General features: G+C 41.9%; 3 protein-coding genes across 3 annotated transcripts in view; all 3 read right to left on the reverse strand.

Moving 5' to 3' along the window:
• Window positions 1-878: 878 nt before the first annotated feature.
• LOC107186668 (UPF0769 protein C21orf59 homolog) lies at window positions 879-6,298 on the reverse strand. Its single transcript, XM_015574596.1, has 6 exons — window positions 6,160-6,298; window positions 2,679-2,828; window positions 2,331-2,416; window positions 2,072-2,242; window positions 1,063-1,278; window positions 879-902 (listed from the first exon to the last, which is right to left on the reverse strand). Exons 1-6 carry the CDS (start codon window positions 6,296-6,298, stop codon window positions 879-881), a joined length of 786 nt encoding a protein of 261 aa, XP_015430082.1.
• Window positions 6,299-9,294: 2,996 nt separating this feature from the next.
• Window positions 9,295-11,631, reverse strand: LOC107186703 (stAR-related lipid transfer protein 13-like). Its single transcript, XM_015574636.1, has 5 exons — window positions 11,597-11,631; window positions 11,238-11,389; window positions 10,548-10,829; window positions 10,263-10,442; window positions 9,295-9,515 (listed from the first exon to the last, which is right to left on the reverse strand). The coding sequence occupies exons 1-5, from the start codon at window positions 11,615-11,617 to the stop codon at window positions 9,401-9,403; spliced, it is 750 nt and encodes a 249-aa protein (XP_015430122.1). The 5' UTR covers window positions 11,618-11,631; the 3' UTR covers window positions 9,295-9,400.
• A 693-nt stretch (window positions 11,632-12,324) lies between these two features.
• Window positions 12,325-22,168, reverse strand: part of LOC107186669 (stAR-related lipid transfer protein 13-like) — a 44,145-nt gene continuing 34,301 nt past the window's right edge. The window contains exon 3 of the mRNA XM_015574597.1: window positions 12,325-13,851. Within this exon, the coding sequence (XP_015430083.1) occupies window positions 12,325-13,851 (1,527 nt within the window). The remainder of the gene's footprint in view (window positions 13,852-22,168) is intronic.

Consider the following 22,168-nt stretch of genomic DNA (forward strand, 5'->3'; position numbering starts at 1 on the left):
AATACTTTTTTAATTCTGAAATTCGATAATGTTATTAGAAATGATTTTTGAATAATTTCAGTGTAAATCAATTTTGTAAATTTTTAAAGAGAACCAGCTACATTGTCCATAAAATGTAATTCACCTACATTACTCCGCATCTAATGTGAATTAACCTACTTTAAAAAGGACGTACAGTGATGATAATCGATAATAAAGCATGCGTTACCCTATCTGAAAGTAGGAATCAATAGTACAAAAGGTGTCTCGCTAATGTTATCTCTAAATAAAGTTTACACTAAAGCGATCCTAATATGTAAAATTTTTTCATAAGTTCATGTTCCGAAATTCATTTTACCTAGATGATCATATTTCTGATTATTTGATAATAATTAAAGAATTGGTATGTATATAGTTAGTATTATACTGTAAAAGTTAGATGCAAAGACTTATAAAGTAAGTTTGTAAATATAATACGCGCATGTGTATTCAAGTATCAGTTTGTATTCATAGATACGATTTTAATTTTAGATAAATTGAAGAGCAGCTAACGAATGGTAAAAAGAAACTCTTACTAAACAACAGTTGGAAAACGTGGAAAACCCACCATATAAATATTTGATTAGTCATCTATATAATGTAAACATAAAGTTGTTTCTTTCGTACGTGCAATTATAAAATGATTTGCATGTAGAATTCAATTAATCACGACTTTCCATTGCAAAATGTGTTCGTATTTACCATCTATTAGTAACATCGTAGGAAAGTCAATTAATTATGCAATACATATTATAAAAAGTTACATATGAAAATGTTCATTTCTAGAAAAAAATCAACTTTAGTGTAGTATGTATTATGAATATTTCTTTGATTAAATGTATACTAATTTGCAAGTAGCATTATGAAGAGTAGGTAAAACAAAACTGAAAATATATTCAAAAATAGACAATATGAACTAATGTGTCTTCGATTTGATTTTTTATCTATGCCACAAATTAAACAGCTTCTTTCATTAGGTTGTCTTTAATAAACTTTTATCAGAGAAGAAAACTACTTTACTGGCAGAAGGAAACTTTCACTTACCTTGAGCTGTTCCTGTCGTCTGTAAGCGTGCAGCATCAGTTGTTTCCGTTCTTCTTCGGACATCAACGGTTCCCGTCCTGGTCTTCCGCCTCCTCTTTTCTGCAGCTTCACGATAATTCGCGTTTTCTCATTCGGTCCCACGTAATCCTTCATTTTCTTTCCAGGTAACAATTCTTTTCCTGAGAACCACAGCTGCGCGAGTTGCACATCGATCACCTAGATAAAAATGTTAAATCTTAAGTTGAATTTTAAGTGAAAATTGATAACAAAGTATTTTGCAGCTGTTTTTCAATTCATAGATAAACATTTGTACATTTGTAAAATAATATGAATGCCTAAAACAGAATTCTGATTTTTCTACGCAAACTATACAGAATTATAACACTTTCTAGATATAACTGATTATAATTACCAGCCATTTATTTCCTATCAGCCCAATACTTTTCTAAGTTACCTTCCAAAAACTACAATTTCCATATTCTCCTATTCTAAATATATGTGCACTACGCGCAGAAATATTCGTTCTGTCATATTACATTCTCCTTACTAAAGAATATGCCAAAGTCTTCAAAAGAACTTGTTTCCTCCACAACAAGGGTATAAAACAAGCAAAATTCACGATCACTCATTGAAAATTCCCAAAGTAAAATGTAAAATGAAAACGAGTAAATCTTTCTCCAATGGAAGGGCAGATATTTAGGAACGGTATTATACAGGGTGTAACAAAAGTGTTGTGGGTCCCTGAAATGGGTCACTCGTGAGATGATTTAGAACAAGTTTCCTTAGCAAAAATGTTATCCGAGGCTTTGTTAACGAGATATTAACGAAAAACCCAAACTAATCACAACTGGAGTCTGCCGGCCGAGCTTTGATTGGTCAGGGTTTTTCGTTAATATCTCGTTAACAAAGTCTCGGATAACATTTTTGCGAATGCTAAACTTTTGTTACACCCTGGATATTATCCTCAATTATTTTAAACAATACGCTCAGTAGCAATAATTAATATTACCTCCAGAGATGCTTGAGTGCCACTAAGATCCTCCGTGTTCTCGAATTCCTGACGAATCACTTCGTGGGGCGGAAGTCCCATGGGATAAACAATGGTCACAGCGCCCCTCAAAATGTCCAAAGCTTCCTGGACAATTTTCTGCGTCATCAATTTATCCTGTTGCACCAACTTCTACAAACCAAACGGTAACAGAAAATCATTGGCAAATGTACCGTGAAAGCAAGAGAATCCATTACCAACTGGACAAGATAGAAATTACCTTCGAAACCATAGATCGAGCCTCCTCGATCGTTTTGCTCAAGACCTCCCGCATTTTCGCGTCCGGCTGCTTGCCGTTCCGCCGGCCTGAAACATGGAAACCCTCTGAGCGTTCCAGCTGGTCGAGCAATTAACGCGACGATTACAAGACCCATTCGCGGCAACAAAAATCCGCGGGGCTGAGCCAATTTCTCGAGAGCCATTGTACACTCTATTTCCCGATAGGCCTGGCATTTGCATCCACGGTGAAATGGCGAGCCCGCATAAAACAGACCGCGTCGTTAACCGCCTAAGTCTTGTCCGTGACTGGGCTCTTCTTTCTCTCCCTGCTTAATATGGTTTCACGTACCGATAACGTCCTTGTTAAAAGTCCATCCGCCCATTGGTACGCACTTCTCGCCCCACTCGTCCTTGAGCTTCAGCTCCTCTACCTGCTCGTCGGTGAGCCCCATCATGTTGGGGGGCAACATGGTGCCGTGTTTCGCTAATTCCTCGATTTCTAGTTTGTCGAGAATAGAAAAACATCGTTTAACAGTTCTGGTGTGGGTATTGTTTGTAGTATGGCCAGTGTTGGGTAAATTTTGTTTAAAATAATGAATGACCGATATTAGTAATGATGCGGTGATATTAATGTTATGATTAATATATTAAGGATGAAGTAGTGAGAGAATACGAGTTTTACGCGTAAAAGGAAACAGGATTTGATGTCAATTGACTGTAAACAATTCTAAATGAAATCTTGTATTAACGCAATATTGGTCGTTAATGGGTTAAGGCCGTGTAGTAATACATGCTGTGAGTATTATTGACAATTTCAGGTCCTTTTGCGAGAGGAAAAAATCGCTACTGCAGAGTTAATCTATTTATTAGACTCTGCAATTTTTGCGTTTATGGCATACGAGTGAATTGAAAATTTGGAAAGGAAAATAATATAGAGATTTCAATAAAGTTTAATGGTATTTTTTTTATTTTTTGTCTAATGAAGTGTTTAATAAAGAAAGTACCTTCCTTTTCAATACTCACAGTCTTAGGTACATCTATTATATTACTAATTTATATAAGCCTGCACAGTTTATTAACTACTAGACTGCGGATTTTTATGCAAATGTGATTTTATGAAGTGATGCATAAGAAGAAGAGTAGAAATAGAAAATTCTTTCGTCTCTCAGGGATAAAAATAAAAGGAAAATGTATGAAACTCGAGCAAATTTATGTTCTTTATTGTATTTCAAATACTTCTGTATGCTATAAATGCATAAAATCCACAATCTACGGATTGCTAACTACATTAAGAATACTGTAGGAATCTAGGAAAAAGATGGACTAGTGATTAGTATTCTAGTCCATGTTTTTAACTACCACAGAGTCCAAAGAACCAGATAGCCCAGTCCCTCTTTTTCCTGATACCTTCCCAATCAGCGGCTATTAATAGGTTTCTTAGATAAACCGATTAACAGCCAAGGACCTATTAATAAACAGTTCGATCAGAGTTTCACCCAACAATGCTGACACCTGGTAACATCCTTAACAACATAATCTAACGATGTCCCCCTTGATTCTAATTTAAAAGTAAATTAATAGGTTTCTCATCGATAACCATTGAATTTAAAAAACCTGTTAATTGGCTACCGGTCAGTAAGATACCAAGTTCCTGCAACACCGTATCCCCAATACGTCAGGTCTGAGCTATCGCGATAACGGCCAAACGAGAAAAAAACAAAATGTCGATTATAGTTGACGCTCGGTCGTACAAAAACACACGTCGCCCGATCGTACGAAAATGGTAAAGGGTAATTATTATCCCCCTACCCTGGGACGTATGACTAATATCGCATAGCGTCCACGATGGATAGGTTCATAAATTCGCCTATCGACTTCTTATTACGCGGAGCTATTGCCAGTCGTGGCTTGGCCTTCTTCGAGATAATCGTTAATGGATTTCTCGCGTTAATATTCCGACTAGGATCCCCGTTTATCCCGGAGGCAACAAGGGGGTCTTTGGAAACCGGGACACTCGGTCGGGAATCGACTTTGGCTAATGTGTGAAATGGGGTAATTCGTTACTTTAGAAAGGGTTGGGCTATTACCCCTTCGAAAGGATCGAACATTTTTCTTCCATTAGCGGTGATAATCCGCTGTGAATTTTTAGTGGTCCCTAATTGGGCTCTTATAGTCGCCAGAGAAATTGATTGGTCGGTGACAATGGTAACTGACTTCTTTCAGATGTGATTGAAACGGTAATGAACTGCTGTTTGTATTTGGTATAATAACACTTTTAGGGAATGACTAGCTGAGATTGTTAATGTGGAGTATTTTTTAGTGAACAATGAAGCACATTTGAAGTATATTTAAATTACTTTAAACATCGTACCATCATAATCCTCGAAATGAACATTTCTAATTTATTCTTTTGTTCTGCTAACTTCGATTTTATTTCAGATGTTACTAGTTTGGGTACATTTTCGTGGAATACGAGTGTGTCATACATGTAAATATGTAGTATGACCGATTTAAGTGCATACACGCTATTCTTTCTCTAACTGTTGCAAATGCGAAAAAATGTTTTATATGAACGTTGAAGGTTCATTTCATGGAGTTGACATAATAAAATATTTTAACTTTTTTTCAAATTGTTTACAGCGATTTTAATAACAGTCTACTCTTTTTAAATGGAACTACATATTCTTTTATTGTCAAGCTGTTAATTATTTCAACATGAATTCAACGACATACTTGAAAGTTCTGCGTGAACAATAATTTCTCGGACAACTGTATGCATACATGGATTATGTATGTGTTACATTGAAATTTAACGTAAAGTGCATACAAATTTATATTTGTAGTATTTAAATGCAACATATGAAATTGACATTTTAAAATGTTAATATGTTTGTAATCTGTACGTATAACATCGTTAAAACTTTTAGAATAAAAAGTGAATAATAATGTCAGGAGCAAGGAGTTCAAAAGCAACCGAAATATTTTATTGTATAACGAAACTACCCCATTTAGCTGCTATAGTTCCTATAGCTTCCAAAATATGAATAAAAACTTTTTCCCATCAGTGTCATATTATTCTAACAGAATTAAACAATCATATGAATAATTCGGGAGTAATTCTCGAGCTTCTTAAATCATCCCTACTCATTAAAGCTGTCTGCACTAACTGCCCTCATTAACTTCGCACAAGCCACTAAGGTGGTCACGGCTCGTTGAAAGGAATTTCCACGAGCCTGTTATTCACCTTCTCCCCGAGGCCAAAAAAATGGTCGACGTAGACCGTGACAAAAATTTCACCGCGCCATGGAAAATAAGCAATCGAACGAAAAAGAATTCGGGCAAAGCAAAAAAGGAAAACAAAGAACCAACTACATTCTCCCTCTCCAGATCACTTCTGAAACCACGCGGTATTAAAACCACTCCGTTGGAATAATGGGACAATCCGAGGATAAATGAAGGGATACGTAACTTGTTATCGTCGATGAAATCATTGGCATTCAAAGAGGCCTGCAGGTAATACCTGGTAAAATCGCCCAACCCCAGGGTTCGCGTCGGGGGCCGTTATGCCCGTGCAGCGAAATAAAAACCCGCAGAAAACGGTAATAATGCGTTGCAACACGCCCGTTGCCCCGGTACAACTCATGCCACTTAACTTACGATCACGTGGCATCCCCCTCGCAAAGACTGTACTCGTGTAAATAAAGTGCAACTTTCCAGACGAGCTGGTGTTTCTTTGCACGCTATTAGATGTCATCCTTCCGAAGCACTTTCTCAACCGCCCTGGTGTACATACACAGAAAGAAAGAGAGAGAGGGGGCGATGGTCATTACCATAACATATTCTGGAAATCTTCAGCCGACCGTTGTAAATAATAGCGATGTCGTATATAACGTCTTCAACCGGGGCCTCCACGTGTGTGTCGTATAGAAACTGGCTCTCCTCGCCTTTCTTCACGTGTAGCCGGACCATTTTCTTGGAAACTTGGAACAAAGCGATGTCGTAAAGCGCTCGAGCTTTTATTAGATCGCGGCAGGGACGCTTTCCCGCGGCGATTTTTCCGCGGGGACCGGTGGCTTTTCGTGGAACATTGGAATAGAATTATACGGTTCTGTATACGTGACTGAATTTTACGGTTGGAAAATGTTTGACGGTTTTAGGGGGGATTTATCCGTTGTGTACTATAGTATAAGTTAAATTGGAATTAATGTCTGCGATAAGAAATGGTAACGATACTGCCGTTTATATATTCATACTTCTAAATTCGTTATATATTTTATATATAATTCTGTAATAATTATTGTAACCCTAATTCATTTGAATTTCTCTTTATCATTCAAATTTCTAAATTTGTTTTATATTTTATAATTATTATCGATCAATGCTATTTGTTCTCGATATATGCCCCTTCGAAATTTAGGTGCAGCAGTTTGATGTTTCGTCATTACGTTGAGTTAGCAAAAAATGGAAAACGTTTTGATTTTATTTAATGAGACAAATAAATATAATAATTTCAGTATCTCTTTGTACACTATAAAAATAATCAGCACATATTGTCAAAATAATTCATTTACACTAAGTTATATCTTAGAGCACACAGTGGAGTAAATAAATCTGAAGGAACTAAATTTTAAAGAATAGCATATAATAATCAATTTAATGGTTCGAAAAAAACGATCATAAGTTACCCTTTGTTCTGAACTCTTGATTTCGAGAATTTAATATTCTAAGTCGATCACACGAGCTACCAGTCGGTTCTTTAAACTGTAACGCCGAGAAACCTTCACTGTAACTTAGTTTCTTCCCAAAACGTTGATGTACTTTACGTGAATATTGCGAACACCAAACACGTGGTAATCGCGAAAGAATAACCTCGAAAGTTTCCTTCGATATTGACGCACTGATCGAGGAATGACAAGCTCACACCGTTATGAAAACCAAAGGTGGGCTCCGGTAACCAATCCCTGGCAACATGAATTATCGACCAAACAAATCGAAACGTGTTAAGTTGGCTCTCCAATCGCGTTGCCAGACCCGCGACGCCGGTGGTAAACATTACAGAGGGGTGACGATTAAACGGACAAAAATACGAGGTACAGAAAATAAAACGATGTCGTTTAATGAGTATATAATTGTGTTTCATTATCGTATAATATACATATTTACATTCTAGTGAAACACGGATTACAAGAATAAAGACGATCATTATATCGTTACAAATAACGAAGAAACAATCAGACGCGTTCTCTCTTTTCCTTTCTCCCACACATGCACGCAACATTCTCGTGTTCCTACTGGCGTTTTTTGGACACAAAAATATCATATATTTTTTCCATAGAATTACTTTATGTCAATAATAATAATAATAATAATAATAATAGTAATAATAATAATAATAATTAAATATTCTCGACATAACGGTTCTGTAGAATAAAAATCTATACACTTACATCGTAATTCCATAATTTCCGCTAATTGTAAGTTTGACTAGTATTATGTTAAAATACATTTATAATTCGATTCGATGAGGTGCATACATTCTCCAGGTCGTTTCCTGTGTCCGGGGTTCGAACGTGGGGGGTGGTCCCTAATATGCGTGTAACCGCGTGGTGTAACATGCACATGCGTGATGCGCGCGAACGACGATCTCGTTCTAAATGCTCGACTGGCCGAGAACGATTAAAGAAGGGAAAAAAACGAAAAAAAAAAAAAAAAGAAAAAAGAAAATACGAAAACACAAAGAATCTCTCGAACCGTCGGCTCGATTGAACATTTACAAATTTTGCTCCAAGATACAGAGACACGATTAATAATAGACTCTATGACAGCTTGAACATCGTTTACGAGCGACATTTACGATTGGCTTAATTTAAAATGGAAGAGTTCCGCCCGGTAGTACGGCCGGACTCAAAGACTTACACGTTTACTCAAAATCCTTTCGCATTGCTCGATTAATCGGGGTTAATCGTGGGGACATAGGGCGTGGGTGGATGGGGAGTGGTTAATCGCGACGTTGGATCACGATCCTTTATAAATAGAATACCACGTGTACATGCAATATACATATACACACTACCGCATGCACACTTTACACGGTGTCGATCGTCTAAATCGTGACGTTTACAAAATAAATTCGCTCTAAAATAATCATCCTCGGACGCGATATGAACGGGCGCGCGCGTATGATATGATACAATAGAAAAATTGTCATTTTGGTCCGAAAGAAACATACAAAATGTTCGGGGAGGGGAGGTTCTTAAATGCTAACCGGGTTAGGTGTGAATATATTGTGCGCGGACTTGCTTCCACCGTTCTACCTCTATACTAAACGCGATTTTGGTGAAGATTGCAATAACGTGCGACGTTCAACGGTCACATCTCGAAAAATATTTACGGTCCTCTTCCCGCGTGTACTCGCACGCACACGACTACAATCCCGAGGCGTCTACCTCGGGAGGTCGTTCCTTTTTACAACTCGACACGATAAACGTTCGAACAATTCTGCCCAATCTGTCTTTAGCTCTTGGAATCTCGAGTGTAACGACAAGATCGGACTAATGCAAAAATAACGCGTTACCCTATCTACGGTACACGGAGGAACACAGGTACTTAGCTTCTCCCGTGTTTTTCTTTCTCGTCTCGCGGCGTCCTGCCTTCAAAACTTTCAACGATCACTGGACGGCAAGATCCTTGGACAACGAAGCTTCATACACAGAGAATTGTCGTCTATTATTATGATAACGATAAATTGTTTCCTTTTGTTTGTTTGTTTTTTTTTTACAGTTTGACAACGATTCCACGACGTCTATACGCTAAACACTGCAGGCTTCAACGGAAATTGCTCGACATCGATTAAAGCTCAATAATAATTTGTCTCCTTCTCGAGGATATTTAATCAACGGGGTTCAATCTTCGATCATGGTTGATACGCCGATCATTGTTTTATTCCTCGTCGATGGTAGGCGCGGCTTGTCGCAGCTCGATCCTGAGGTCCTGATGCTGATCATGCGCCTCCTGATCTTGCAAAGTCGTGTAAGGACCGTGCAACGGGGATCGTTGCACGGTGGCCTCCTCTCAGACTTTGCTCTCGGGGCCGTCGGTTGTGTGCTTGAAGGAGTTGCGAATTTTGCTCAGGTGGAGGGCAGCGAGGTGGCCGTAGCTCTTGTTGTACCATTCTGGAGTGCGTCCTCTGTAACAGAAGAAGAACGAAAATTTAATTTAGTAAATGGTCAATTTTAAACGTTAAAACTTAAGTTAAATTAATCATCCAGTAATCGATAATGTACTTTAGTTCTGTAATAATTCTTATATTTCTACCGTATATTAATAAATGGATTGTGCATTTTATACACTTATATTAGACCCAAAGAGTAAAATAATAGAAATAAAAAAACCAATAAAACTTTTACTAAAGAAAATGAACTTTTACATCATCTCTTCTGTCGTAGACATGTGATTGTAAAAAACGTGCGTAGAATTAGGCACTATTGGTATTTCATATATAAATCCCTTAATTTATAGGTGTTGTAATGCTTGAAAAATAAATTCACCATAACTTTGAACACTAGAAGCAAATCTAGTATTTTCTAAAATGATATATAAGAATTTAGTTCTATTATTAATACAAAATTGGAATTCTAACAGAATTCATCTTCCGTCTGTAAGTTGTGCACATGTCTGCATTAATATAGGTTTTTTTATAAAACATGAAAAAGAATTCAAACTTTTGCTTATCCATTAAAAGATTCAATGTATAAACTCTACTTAATACAATTTATACTTCAATGATTGTTACCGTCTCTAGTTCGATGTCTTGTAGACTTTACGACAAGAATCATTGCATCACTAACTGTATACACATAATTGACAGCACGTAAAAAATGGAATTTGGTAAAATTTCCAAGACAGAAATAATTCAAGCGTGAAGAATACTCACTTCGTGTCCACTCTGGACAGGTGCATGATCCGTGATTTACCACTACCGCAAGGTTCGATAAGATATCGCGACGCCAAAACAATGCCGCGTGTTCCGCCAAGCATAACAGGAGCGTCCGGATGTTCCACGGACGTCTCTACGATAACGCAAGCCCCTTTGGGGAGATCGTTCCGCCAGGATCTGTATAACACACGGGATTACATAATTTACAGCCTCCATTGCCATCTATTACATTAAACGTCTTCGGGACAATGTCATATTATTCGAATGAATAGGAACGCTAACCTTAGCACGCAATAATCCCGGGCGGGAAGTGGACTCATATTCCCGGTGGCGTATTGGAAGACCTCCACGTTGGTGTCCAGCTTGGCAACCAGTCGATACTTCAACAATTGCGGATCCCAGATGTGTCTTTCTCTCAGAACACGATGGAGAAGCTCGTTCGGCGGAGCCTCCACTTCGGTCGATACTCGCCATAATCGTAGAGGATGTCCGTCTCCGACTTTCTTATAAGCCATCTCTACTGTACTATCGGCAGGGTTGTTGACTGTGACCCATCCACGGCTCCTGGGAAATTAATAAATAACAATTTTGAAATCGATCCAAGAATAATAAACCTCTCTCGATAAATCACTCTTACAATGACGTCAAAAACATGACCACATTACCTACTCTTGCACGATCATTGCTACTATCCTTCGTTTTCGTCAGAACGATAGAAGCAAGTCGTCAATCAATCGCGATATCTTATGAATGAAAGGATCGTCTAATTGTATATATTATTTTCTATATTATGTTTCCCCCGATGTAATGTAATTACATGGAAGAAATATCTTATGTCCCTCTTCATTTTCTGTGCTTCGATAGTGATCACATTCAAATTGCGTGAATTTTGTAAACAAAGAAATTCTAAAGGTTGCGTAGTTCCATTTTCTTATCGAAAATGGAAGATTAAAGAAGGATAGGAATACTCACTTTTCACGCGCCTCCTTCAACAAAGCGGTGGTACAGGCATAAAGGTATCCCCGCCAGTCCTGCTTCAGCTCGGACCCAAGCTCCTCTAAGGCGACCGGTACGCTCTCTTCCATGTAATTGAAATGACACTGCGTCAACATATCCGAGGAGACCTGATACACCGAACAAAGAACGAATACGATTACTCTCGGTGTTCGCCACGACGCGGAGCGGCGGCGGACGCAAGGGGGAGCTCCGTGAGAACGTGTTCGAATATATCGGATTCGAGCGCGATCACAATCGGCGGTTTCGAGACGACGACGGATGACGCTCCTCTCTTTCGTACGACCTGGACACGGTTCGGCATCGAGGCAACTCACCATGAATAATTCACGATGCATCTTGACCAGATACAGAAGACAGTCGTGAGCGGCTTTGTTTTCCGACAGTTCCCTCTGATCGGGAATGCCCACGGTCTTTCTTCTACGTGGCGATACGCTGCTCGACCTGTTGGTCACGTTCGTGTTGCTGTGGTTGAAGTGGAACAGGCTCGGTGCCAGGCACACGGCCAGGTTCGAGGCTGTCATTTGGTTGTAGGGAGCGTTGCTCGCTACGTGGTTCAAGAAATCGAGCAGAGTTTCCAACGCCTCGCGATGCTCGTCCGGCAGAAGCAGGAGGACACATTGCACCGCGTCTGGTCGGAGCTCAACAGGTACATCTGTAACGATCATGGACGAGCATGGTCACCACTGATCAATCTAATCTACCACTATTTAAGAATTCCGTCGATTGTTATCTATGCATTCTGTCACTTTTCTTATCTTTTACGATTCTGAGACATAGGTGTCCATAACTTGACAATGAGAATGGTAGATCGCGGTCATCTTTGTAATTTAAAATCAAGTTAGGAACAATATCAAGCCCTGTATTGCGTTCTTTGCATAGAAAGTGCCACTATTATTGTACTTGATATAAAATATACTCACGTTGAAAGATAGCGATGAAAGTCTCAGACAGCTTGTTCGTCAATAACGCCTCCGGCAGCTCCCTGAAGTACTGTTTCACGAGATCGGCCACGTCGAACGCCTGCTGACCGTCGAAATTGATATTATCCCCGAGGGTCTCCGTCATCATTTTCAATTTCTGTATCCTCGATCTGAATACACTTTGGTAAGGCCTGTCCGGTTCTCTGCAAGGACAGCAGCAACGGTACACCGAATACTGTTTTGTCCTTGTAATCGGGTGTTTTGATTTTCCTGATGAACTTCGGTAGCTCCCAGTTCCATCCGGTGCGATGCGTTGGGCAGTATCGTTCCATGCAAGCGGTCAATTTCAGCAGGGCCAGTTTCCTCAGGACCAACAATTGCCCGCAGGACATCGAGGCCATAGCTCGAGGACACAGTGGATCCAGAGGGTCCGGGTATAGAGATCCTCTCTGGAAGCTGTGCCACCTAACCACGGTGCCCTTGTGCCTGGGGGAATCCTCTTCCTGGTCCGAGTCACGACTGGCCACCGTGGAACTGCTCTCCTGACTACCGGCCAGTTCGGAACTCCTGGACCTTGATTTCTCTCTGTAAACGGTCACCTCTTTGGACAAAGGTTTCCCTTCCCTGTACGCGTCGTCCCGATGCCTGAAGCTCTTGTGCATCTTGTCCTCCCGTTTCAGCGCGGCCACCTTGTCCTCCTTGTACCTGTCCTGACTCTGCGTCAGTTTGTCCCTGTACCTCTGCGACTCCTTGCCGAGATTCAGGCTACCACCGCGTGTATTTATCGGGGCGTTTTTGGTCGGCGACTCCTTCGGGCTTTGGGGATGTGCGGTCACGTACTCCAACACCTTGGTGTGGTTACTGTTTGCATCTCTGAAGTACCTGTGACGCCAACTGGTCGGCTGGCACTCGGAGTCGCTTAACGCACCTTGGTCCTCCCGGCCCCGATGCAGGAACCTTCTCGCCCGATTCATCTTCGTGCGGGTTGGCGTCGGTGTCGGGCCACCCCCTTGCGAGCCGTCCGAACAATAACTCGAGGAATCATCGCCGAACGGACTTGGCGCGTTGGTCAACGGTGAGGGTGGTAGGTGATAGGGTGACGCTGGTAACGTGACAGGCGAGCCAGGCACGTGGAGCGGCGACACCGAGAGATCGTTAAAAGATACAGGCGCTGGCCCAGTAGGAGACACGTCCACGCAGTTCAGCTCCTTCATCTTCTGCTGCATCGATAACACGTCTAGTATCTGTGGGCCGCTGATGACGATACCGTCCCGATTCTGATGCTTCCGTCGCCGGGACTTGAGCGACTCGACTCGCCTGAGGAAAGCCTTCGCACCGTCCCGCAGTCTCTCGGAGCCGGTTCTTCGAAATCTGGGACTGATCTCATCGGGTAGTGTTCCGGGTGGCAGGCTGCTGTATCGTAGAGTGTCCAGCATCGTGTCCTCGGCCTCCTCGGCCTCCAGACGATCCTCCAGCGAGTCCTCCTCGGACTGCACGTTCTGCGCGGCGATTGCCTGCAACCTCTCGACGTTCGCCTGCGTCACGTCGCACACACGCGACCAACGCCTGGTCTTCTTCTCGAAGGTCCAATTCTCGCTGAGTGCGCACTGTGTATCTTCATCCGAATCATCGCCGCCCCCGCCGCCACCCTGTAACGGTCAACAAGCCGAGCGGGTTAGTGAACCAGCGAATTTCAGTGGTGCCCTTAATTAAAGGGAAAGTAACAACGAAACAATGACCTTAATGGAGACGGTTCATTTGCATAAATAACGAGGCACCTGGTCATAAGTAAGCAAATTTCGTCGAGACTTTCGATGACGAATGGCGGTTGGTTTATTTGGAATCAATGAGAAATGGATCCAGGTTAGACCGATAAATTTTGGGGGTTACAAGGAGAGTATGGCCCGAATGGGCCCTGGCGTAACGATCATTTTTGTCCCGTTACGGAACGAATTATTCCGAAGGATCGTGACGAGCTAATGACGTGATTCACATGGGACCGTGACTCATGAGACACACCGACGCCCGCTCATTCGAGGCTGCGGGTGAAACGTTTCGTGAGATTAACGACTCGTGGCGATTGTTTAGTGGCCCCCGGTGGCAACGGTTGATAATCAATTTGCGTTTGATGCAGCGACAAATTAAGGACCACCGTCGAGGACGATGTATATCGTACGTTGTAATTAATTGTAGAAAGTGTTCATGGCGACTGGCTGCATTGAACCAAAGAGTCCTGCGATTCGCCGTGACGCGAACGTAAGCTTATAAAGCTAGATATTCCTCCGGCATCCATGAGAGGGAGAAAATTCGACGACGAAAATAAAGTTCTCACGAATGATTCATTTGCATACTTAAAGGCAAGTGTATTTCTATGTACACTTTCTATTTTGACGCGATTATCGTATGAGACTTTGAGTACCCAGGTGTAACCACTTCTTATTTAGAAATGATGTAATCTTCCTACATTAATTAATTTTTTTCAAGGATTATATCTTCAGAAAATCACCAGAAACTTCTCTTCCTATAGTAGCATTATTAAAAAAAGTGACAGGAACCTAACCCGTGAATGACATCATAAGAAATCATGTTGATAAAATCTTAGTAAACATACCGTCATTACCATAATATTAGGTCATCCATAAGTAATGTCGTTTCTTGGCGCTGACTTTCAGTACAAAATATTCATACCTACATTTACTTTCAATCATCAATCTAATGGCCATTGCTTTATATGATCTTTCCCCACCTCTAGAATATTTTCTAGATTCTTTACTTCACCTTCACTCTATATTTTACACTGAAAGTTAGCATCGAGAAACAACATTATAGGATGGTCTGATGCCTATATATGTATTAAGTGAAATCCATCAAGTGACATTAAGTGAACTCAAGATCAACGTTACTTCAGTCATTTCCAAAGTAACAACAGGTACTGAATTTCACGTACAATAATGCCTACACAGCTACAGGTTTACACAATAACCAGAGAACAACCCTCTAAATTTTGCTTTATCTACAAACCAGAGTAAGGAAAGGGGACTAAGGTTAAATCTCGTCCAGCTCACGGTTTCCTACGCGATCGATCGCAATGTTTCGAAGAACGTGGAACGCCGCGGATGACTAACCCCGAAACAGTTCCAGCCGAGCCAGTTCGTTTTCCTAACAATAAGACCGACTTAGCCTGTCGCTCGTTACGAAACTTGACGCCTTTGTTGTTTCCACGTAGGGCACTACCAACCGGGGCTAGCCAGCGAGTCAGGAGAGTGTGTGACCTTACGTGATCCTCGGTACATGACAATGGACCGGGTTTCACCTCGCATCGCTTCGCACGGTTTCCATCGGTGGCACCGGTGGAACTCTTCGCGCTTGCCGTCCAGGAAGCGGGCATCACGACTTAACCATCTCGTCCCGCCATTTTTTTCCCCCTTCGGCCCGTTTCGAGGTACCTACGGCACATAATGGAAGCCGTCCCCCGTTACGTCGCTCGAACCAATTCGAGAGCTCGATCGAACGTATCGCGACTCGTGCCATTTTCCCTATACTTTCTGTGAAATTTTAAGAAATTCAACATCTCGATCGATGATAAGACTTTCCGTTCACACTGTGCCGGTCACTGGTAACCGACAGAACATTTTTCGTTCACGCTACGACGGTCACCAGTGACCGTCAGAGAACATAGCGTTCACGCCGTGTCGGTCACCGATGACCAACAAATGACGTACCGTTCACACCGCGTCAGTCATCGGTGACCGTCTTGAAAGGTTCCATTCACACCGTGACGGTCACCAGTGACCGGCGTAGAACTTTCTGTTCACGCTATATCGGTCACTGGTAACCGATAGAAAACTTTTCGTTCACGCTGCGACCGTCATCAGTGACCGTCAGAGAACATAGCGTTCACGCCGTGTCGGTCACCGATGACCGACAGGTGACGTGCCGTTCACACCGCGTCAGTCATCGGTGACCGTCATGAAAGGTTCCATTCACACCGTGACGGTCACCAGTGACCGGCGTAGAACTCTCTGTTCACGCTGTGCCGGTCACTGGTAACCGATAGAAAACTTCTCGTTCACGCTGCGACCGTCATCAGTGACCGTCATGAAAGGTTCCATTCACACCGTGACGGTCACCAGTGACCGTCGCAGAACTTTCTGTTCATGCTGTGTCGGTCAAGAACTTTCCTTCGCCATTTGACGGACACCGGTGACCGTCATGTAATACAAATTCAAATGTCCAATAATACAACCGGCGTGAACGGAAAGTCAGCCGAAATAATCTTTAAAGTGAACGTGTCAATGAAGTCGAGGAGCTAACAAAGATCCAAAGTGCCTGAATTCGGTTAACTCTGTTTCATAACCAATTTTCCATTATAGCCACTTTAACTATTGTTTCTGAGGCACATGTTGCTGCTTACTATTTGTATTCAAATAATACCGTAGTAATCATAGTAACAATGACACGGCTTGTAGAATTATTCGTGAAGTTAATACACATTCTAGTTAAATTGTCCTCTTTTCTCTGGGATCCTTTCAACATCATCCGTGTAGATCTATGAATGCCACGCACCGTATGTGTCAGATGTTACAATATACTATATTTAACGTGTCGTCTATAACAAGCGATTCTATTACCCGTTGATTTATAATAATAATTATGCAAGTTGCTGGAAATATTGAAAGTCTAAACCCTATCGCTGCGTATGGTGGCTCGAAAGTGACTCAGCCCCGGCTGGTCGAGGATCAACATTCACAAGAAGATTGTGCTGCCGATCGTTACTGGAATATTCCTCCGAAAAGTCAGACGAGACGGAGGAGGTCCCCTGCGTTCTGAGCTCCGATGATTCGTGCTCCGGTTAATTGGCCGGTCGTGTTTACAGAATCAATGTCCCCGTTTAAGAGCACAGCGCCGTATAATCCTTTTTTCCCCCCAGTGGCGGCGGCGTGACGTTATCACGACGATAAAGTTTAATCGTAAACGGCGACGAACGCCGCGACCGTTAAGCGAAGCTGTTCAAAAGGGAAAGGAACGTGCGAAATGACATGCAAAGTGGACTTGGAGAGAGAGAGACCTTCGTAAGAAACGAGCGAATCTTGTTCTTCTTTGTTTTTTTTATTCTTTGATTCTTTTCCCGTGCGGATGAACGTCACGAGGTTGGCCGGGGCCATTCGATTATGCGAGGGAAATAATCACATCGGGCTCGGATGTGGGCCACGGTTAAAAATACACGGCATTGCAGAAATGGGATATCCGTCGAGAATAAACCCGTGGGTCCCCGACCAGAATAGACTTTTCTGATTTTTGATACGTCGCGCCGCGGGGCACGTACCTACCTACCCGCTCCGTGTATTCGATCAGCCGTGGAACCGCATGCTCATTGGAGCCTGGCCATTGGAGCCGACCCGGTGGAACGTTTCGCGACGCTCCAGAAACGAGAATAAAATTGAACGATGTCAGTCGAGCTTCGACTTGCGTTATGTAAGAACTGGCATTGATTTGTTGCGTATGATTTTGCGAACATTACGAACACAGGGTGGCCCGTACGTCACTTTACCGTTTGCAAATTTAATAACTCTAATGAATACAAATGTTATGAAAAGGAATGGTTAATAAAAAACGTAGTTGATTTGTGAATGGTAAAGTGACTTATGGGACATCCTGTACATTAAGAGAACCTAATCAGTGATACACTATTTCTTTAACCCTTAACTGGACAGGTGGAAATATTATTACTCATTATTTGTTGTTCGAATCTTATTACTTATTACACAACTAGTTGTTTTGCATTCTCATGTGAAAAAACATCAAAGTAAACAGACGACTCTTTAAGTAATTATTAAATAAAAATGATATATTTTAAAAATATTCATCGGGTTCCTCAGGCCCCACTTTTCCAATGAAGGGTTAAGAAGATAGTAATGGAAGTTTAATTTCCTGCACACGATAAAAATGGTTTATAATGGATAGAAGTGACAAATACTATGGCAATAGTACCGAATTACGATTTCGTTGGACAAATATAAATTTAGAATGAAGTGAAGAATAGTGCAGAGCTTCTTGGTACAGCTAATATGTTTTACAATTCATATATGATCTTGTCTACCCTGTCTAATTTACCGTCAGTTTGATAATAAGTAGAGTAAATTGTTATTTACACTTGAAAACTAACGAAAGGGGTCTAATATTCGTAAATCTTGAAGCCTCTTTTCTTCCCCAACCCGCCATTTTGACTTGTATCCTCTAACTTGAACAAAAATCTCCGATACAACATCCAAAATTCCGTTCTAGGCCGTCGAGTCGCTGAAAGCGAATTTACGAATTGAATTGGCTAACGCGTCTGTCGATTGCATTCTGTTTCTACTTATTCTCGACACGATATACGCGTTTGCCATGAAGTTCCAAAATCATTTTTCTCGAAAACTAAACCTCTAATAAAAAAACGTTATTCCATACATATAATTTACAGTTAAATCCTCGATGAGTGTTCGAAGGTTCCTCGACACTGACAAGGAGAGGTCCCCAGGTGTAACGCTGGCTTTTTAATGAGGATTAACACAGTGATAGAACTTGGAATTCTGAAGCCAATGATATTTGTTTCAATCGCGCATGGCCATTAGTTTATAAAATATTTAATATTCAGTGCCGATGAGCTTTCGAACACTCATCGAGGATTTAATATATATTTCGGATAATGAGTAGTAACTGGCTCTAAATTGTTCACTGGTCACTTTCAATGAAACACAGATAAAAACAATATTCCTCGATGAATCACCCACGATGATCATGCGAAGTGAAAAGGTGTAAACATGTCTTTACACCTTTCAGTGTGGATGAATCATCCGTATTGCACCTCCAAAGTGTAAAGTCTAACTTCACCTCAAGCAATCCCTTCTTCCTTTTCATACAACCTCTACCATCATCCACCGTTTTTCCCGCTGGTTAAGAATACTCGCGCAAAGTTCCACGAACGAAATTATCGGAAAGCTCGTCGGATAGGATGTAACTCTTATGTGCCAGGAGAGGTACGTGCTACGTGCCTCGAATACACCCTGTTGTCACCGGAGGGAACCTTATCCTCAAGGACACCAGAGACAGAGCCTATCGCGCGTTCGAGGATCGTCCAGTGTACGTAGTACGTTTCGTGTACGATTATCGGCGATACACCACTTACACTCCCCCCCAGTACATATCTGCATTTCCGTTCCGGCGTGTTACTACGGGACGTGACGATTCCCGTACGTGAGTTATTTCCGCGCCGCGGCTCTCGTCGCCTCGGTTCAACGAGCCGTGTCGCCCCACGGGTCCCCCCCCCTGCAACGTCATTTCCGCCTAGGCAGGTTGAACAAACCCTGATGTTTTATGCGTGACAATAGCTTGGAAATCGACTCGTAAAACGAACACACTGTTTTGTTACGAGCTTTACGGGCAGGTCTACTATTTATTCTGCCAGGTCTTAAAACCGTCCGTTAGTTTATCCTTGATTTTTCTGATTTTTTCACTGCTCCAGGGGCTACGCACGAAGTCAGTCCCTGAACACGTGAAATCTTGCAGTTCGCACGATTCGAGGTACATGGACGCGATCGATAAAATGATTCAGTTCGCGCATGTTGGTAGGATTTCTGAACCGATGACGTAAGAGAACCTCTCAAAAAGCGAAACAGTTATTTTCGGTTGCGTGCCCGCTTCTAATTTCACCGCGCACGGGCCAAGATAAACAACAATCGACATCCCATTCCACGGAGTGAAAGCAATTGTTGCCGGAGAGCGGGTTAAGAGTTACCAGATCAAACAATGTTCACGACAGAGGACACACACAGGGGACAACGCTATTGGCTGATTAGAAACCTTGTACTTCGCTATCGTGGTTCCTTACTCGGACAACTTTCCTGGGTTTCGAGCAGCCTAGGAAATAATTGAGTGTACATATCAGCCACGGAACACACTGTATACCTTTCCTCTTCTTCGGTTAAACGAGTGTCGGTGGAACGTGGATCGTGAGCCGGGACGACCAAACGCTCGAAGTGGTGAAGTTTCTCGATAAACAGCGAAGTTTTCACATTCCCGCGGAAGTTCCGAAGACAAACGAACTTGTGAAGATCGTAGGGTTTATCGAGGACTTTGTCGTTGAAAAATATCAAATTTAGCTGATGGAAAATCGCGAGGCAAATCCCAAAGATCGTCGGAGCAGCGCTGTAGAATCGCTAGGCTAGCGAAGATAAGAACTGCGTGCACGCGGGGTTCGTTGCACTCCGAATTTAGATTGCGATGGCGGTACACGATGACCCAGATTGGACGTTCGTTAAAAGAACCCGCGGTGAATTAGCTGTACGCGACTGGCCCTCCCGCGTCAAGTTTCAATTAAATGTCGCCGGTCTCGAGACCATAGGCACCCTGTAATTGGGACCGAAGTCGGACCAACGGATCGCTCCCTTTGAGCGAAGAATATATTTTTGGCCCGGTGGAAAACGCACAAGACCGTTCCTCCACTTGCCCTCCCGTGCTCTAAACCGTGTGTATGTCACTTTCAGTGTCTCCGAGAAGGACCGGAGAGAATTGAGCTTCAACCGCAAAAAGCAGCCCGCAAACGTGCTTGGCTTTCATTAAAAATCCTTTTATCCCTGCGACCCCTACGGGTCTTTAAAAAACCGTGTATGTGACTAACGTGGCTCCTAACGCGAGAAGTACGTTTATTATATGAGACAGAGAGATATGAGAGAAATTTTATTGCAAGATTTTTGTATGTGTTGTATACTTGAAAATTAGTCGGACAGGTATGGTTCGCTGATGTTTTGACATCATTTCTCCTCGAGAAATTACAAGTTGGATTATATATTTTAAATTAGTTTTTGGTATAATTGGGGTTCTAGTACAACGAGTAATATCGATTTTTCTGGATTTATTTATAGAAAGTGGAATCAGACAGGTCTCTGTTTAGAATGTTGACCCTATTAGGCTCAAAGTAATCTAGGGTTGCCCTTGTTATTTGCGAAGGTGCTTTCACTATATTGTAACTGAATAAATAGTAAACAAATTCTCTATGGTTTTTAAAAAATTTCAGTGTTTTCTTGCATAAAAATCCTGTGAGCTTTTTAGAAAGGGATCCGAAAAAGGTTAAGAGTTCTGCCAGGTTCCAAATACAACAAAGAGTCCAATAAACTTTCTACCATACTTAGTTCTAAATATTCATTTATGTTATCAATGCAGAAGTTGTATTAAATCAAATATTTTGAATCCACCCTTAATTACAACCAGCTTCACTTAACATAGAAAAGTATTCAACGATAATTCACGAAAATATTTAAGAAGGGTGAATCTTACAATTCCGAAGCAACTCACATCGACTTACTTTCGAAACATTTCAAAGAATCTTTTTTCGAATCAGAACTCCACATAAAAATCGCAACACCTATTCGATCATCCCTTAATCACCCACGCAACAACCAACCCAATGCATCCACTGAAATATATAACAGATCCACTTTCTCCAAACGAATCCACCAGAACCGCAAGTCGCCGCATTAGCCAAAGGAATAGGGTTGAAAATATCAAAATTTAAAATCACGCGTTCGATCGACGTATCATCCGAACGGCAAGAGATAGTAGGACGAGCTTCTAATTCGTGGCATGTTGTCGGACGACACGGATGAAACAAGAGCAGGCGAGCCGAACGAATTGTGAGAACAAAAACTACACACGCTTCTCACGACACTCGTCGATTCCCTTGGTTGAAATTCTCGATTCGAAAGTATCGTTTGGTATATACCGAGAGAGATACCGCGAGCGCGCAACCAATCGGCCAAAGAACCAGAGGAGATCGACATTCCATGGATTTCCATCGTGTGTCCGCGGATTTCTTCATTGACAATCGTGATTCAGTAACGAGCCTCCAGGAATCGTACGGTGCAGCCAGCAGCTCTCTTTCCCTTTTTCCGCGGCCCGATTTACGGGGACAAACCCGATCGCCGGTTC

Source organism: Dufourea novaeangliae, unplaced genomic scaffold (assembly GCF_001272555.1).
Source record: "Dufourea novaeangliae isolate 0120121106 unplaced genomic scaffold, ASM127255v1 scaffold84, whole genome shotgun sequence".
NCBI classification, from domain to species: domain Eukaryota; kingdom Metazoa; phylum Arthropoda; class Insecta; order Hymenoptera; family Halictidae; genus Dufourea; species Dufourea novaeangliae.

Bases quoted from the DNA above. Each gene is read 5' to 3' on its own strand.
- LOC107186668 (XM_015574596.1), bottom strand. From the start codon at position 6,298: ATGGTCCGGCTACACGTGAAGAAAGGCGAGGAGAGCCAGTTTCTATAC. The intron at 2,417-2,678 runs GTACGTGAAACC...TCCATGTTTCAG, and splicing joins TTTTAACAAGGACGTTATCG to GCCGGCGGAACGGCAAGCAG. The intron at 2,243-2,330 runs GTAATTTCTATC...TTTGGTTTGTAG, and splicing joins CTCGATCTATGGTTTCGAAG to AAGTTGGTGCAACAGGATAA.
- LOC107186703 (XM_015574636.1), bottom strand. From the start codon at position 11,617: ATGCATCGTGAATTATTCATG. The intron at 11,390-11,596 runs GTGAGTTGCCTC...TCGGTGTATCAG, and splicing joins TGCATCGTGAATTATTCATG to GTCTCCTCGGATATGTTGAC. The intron at 10,443-10,547 runs GTTAGCGTTCCT...TGTGTTATACAG, and splicing joins CGGGATTATTGCGTGCTAAG to ATCCTGGCGGAACGATCTCC.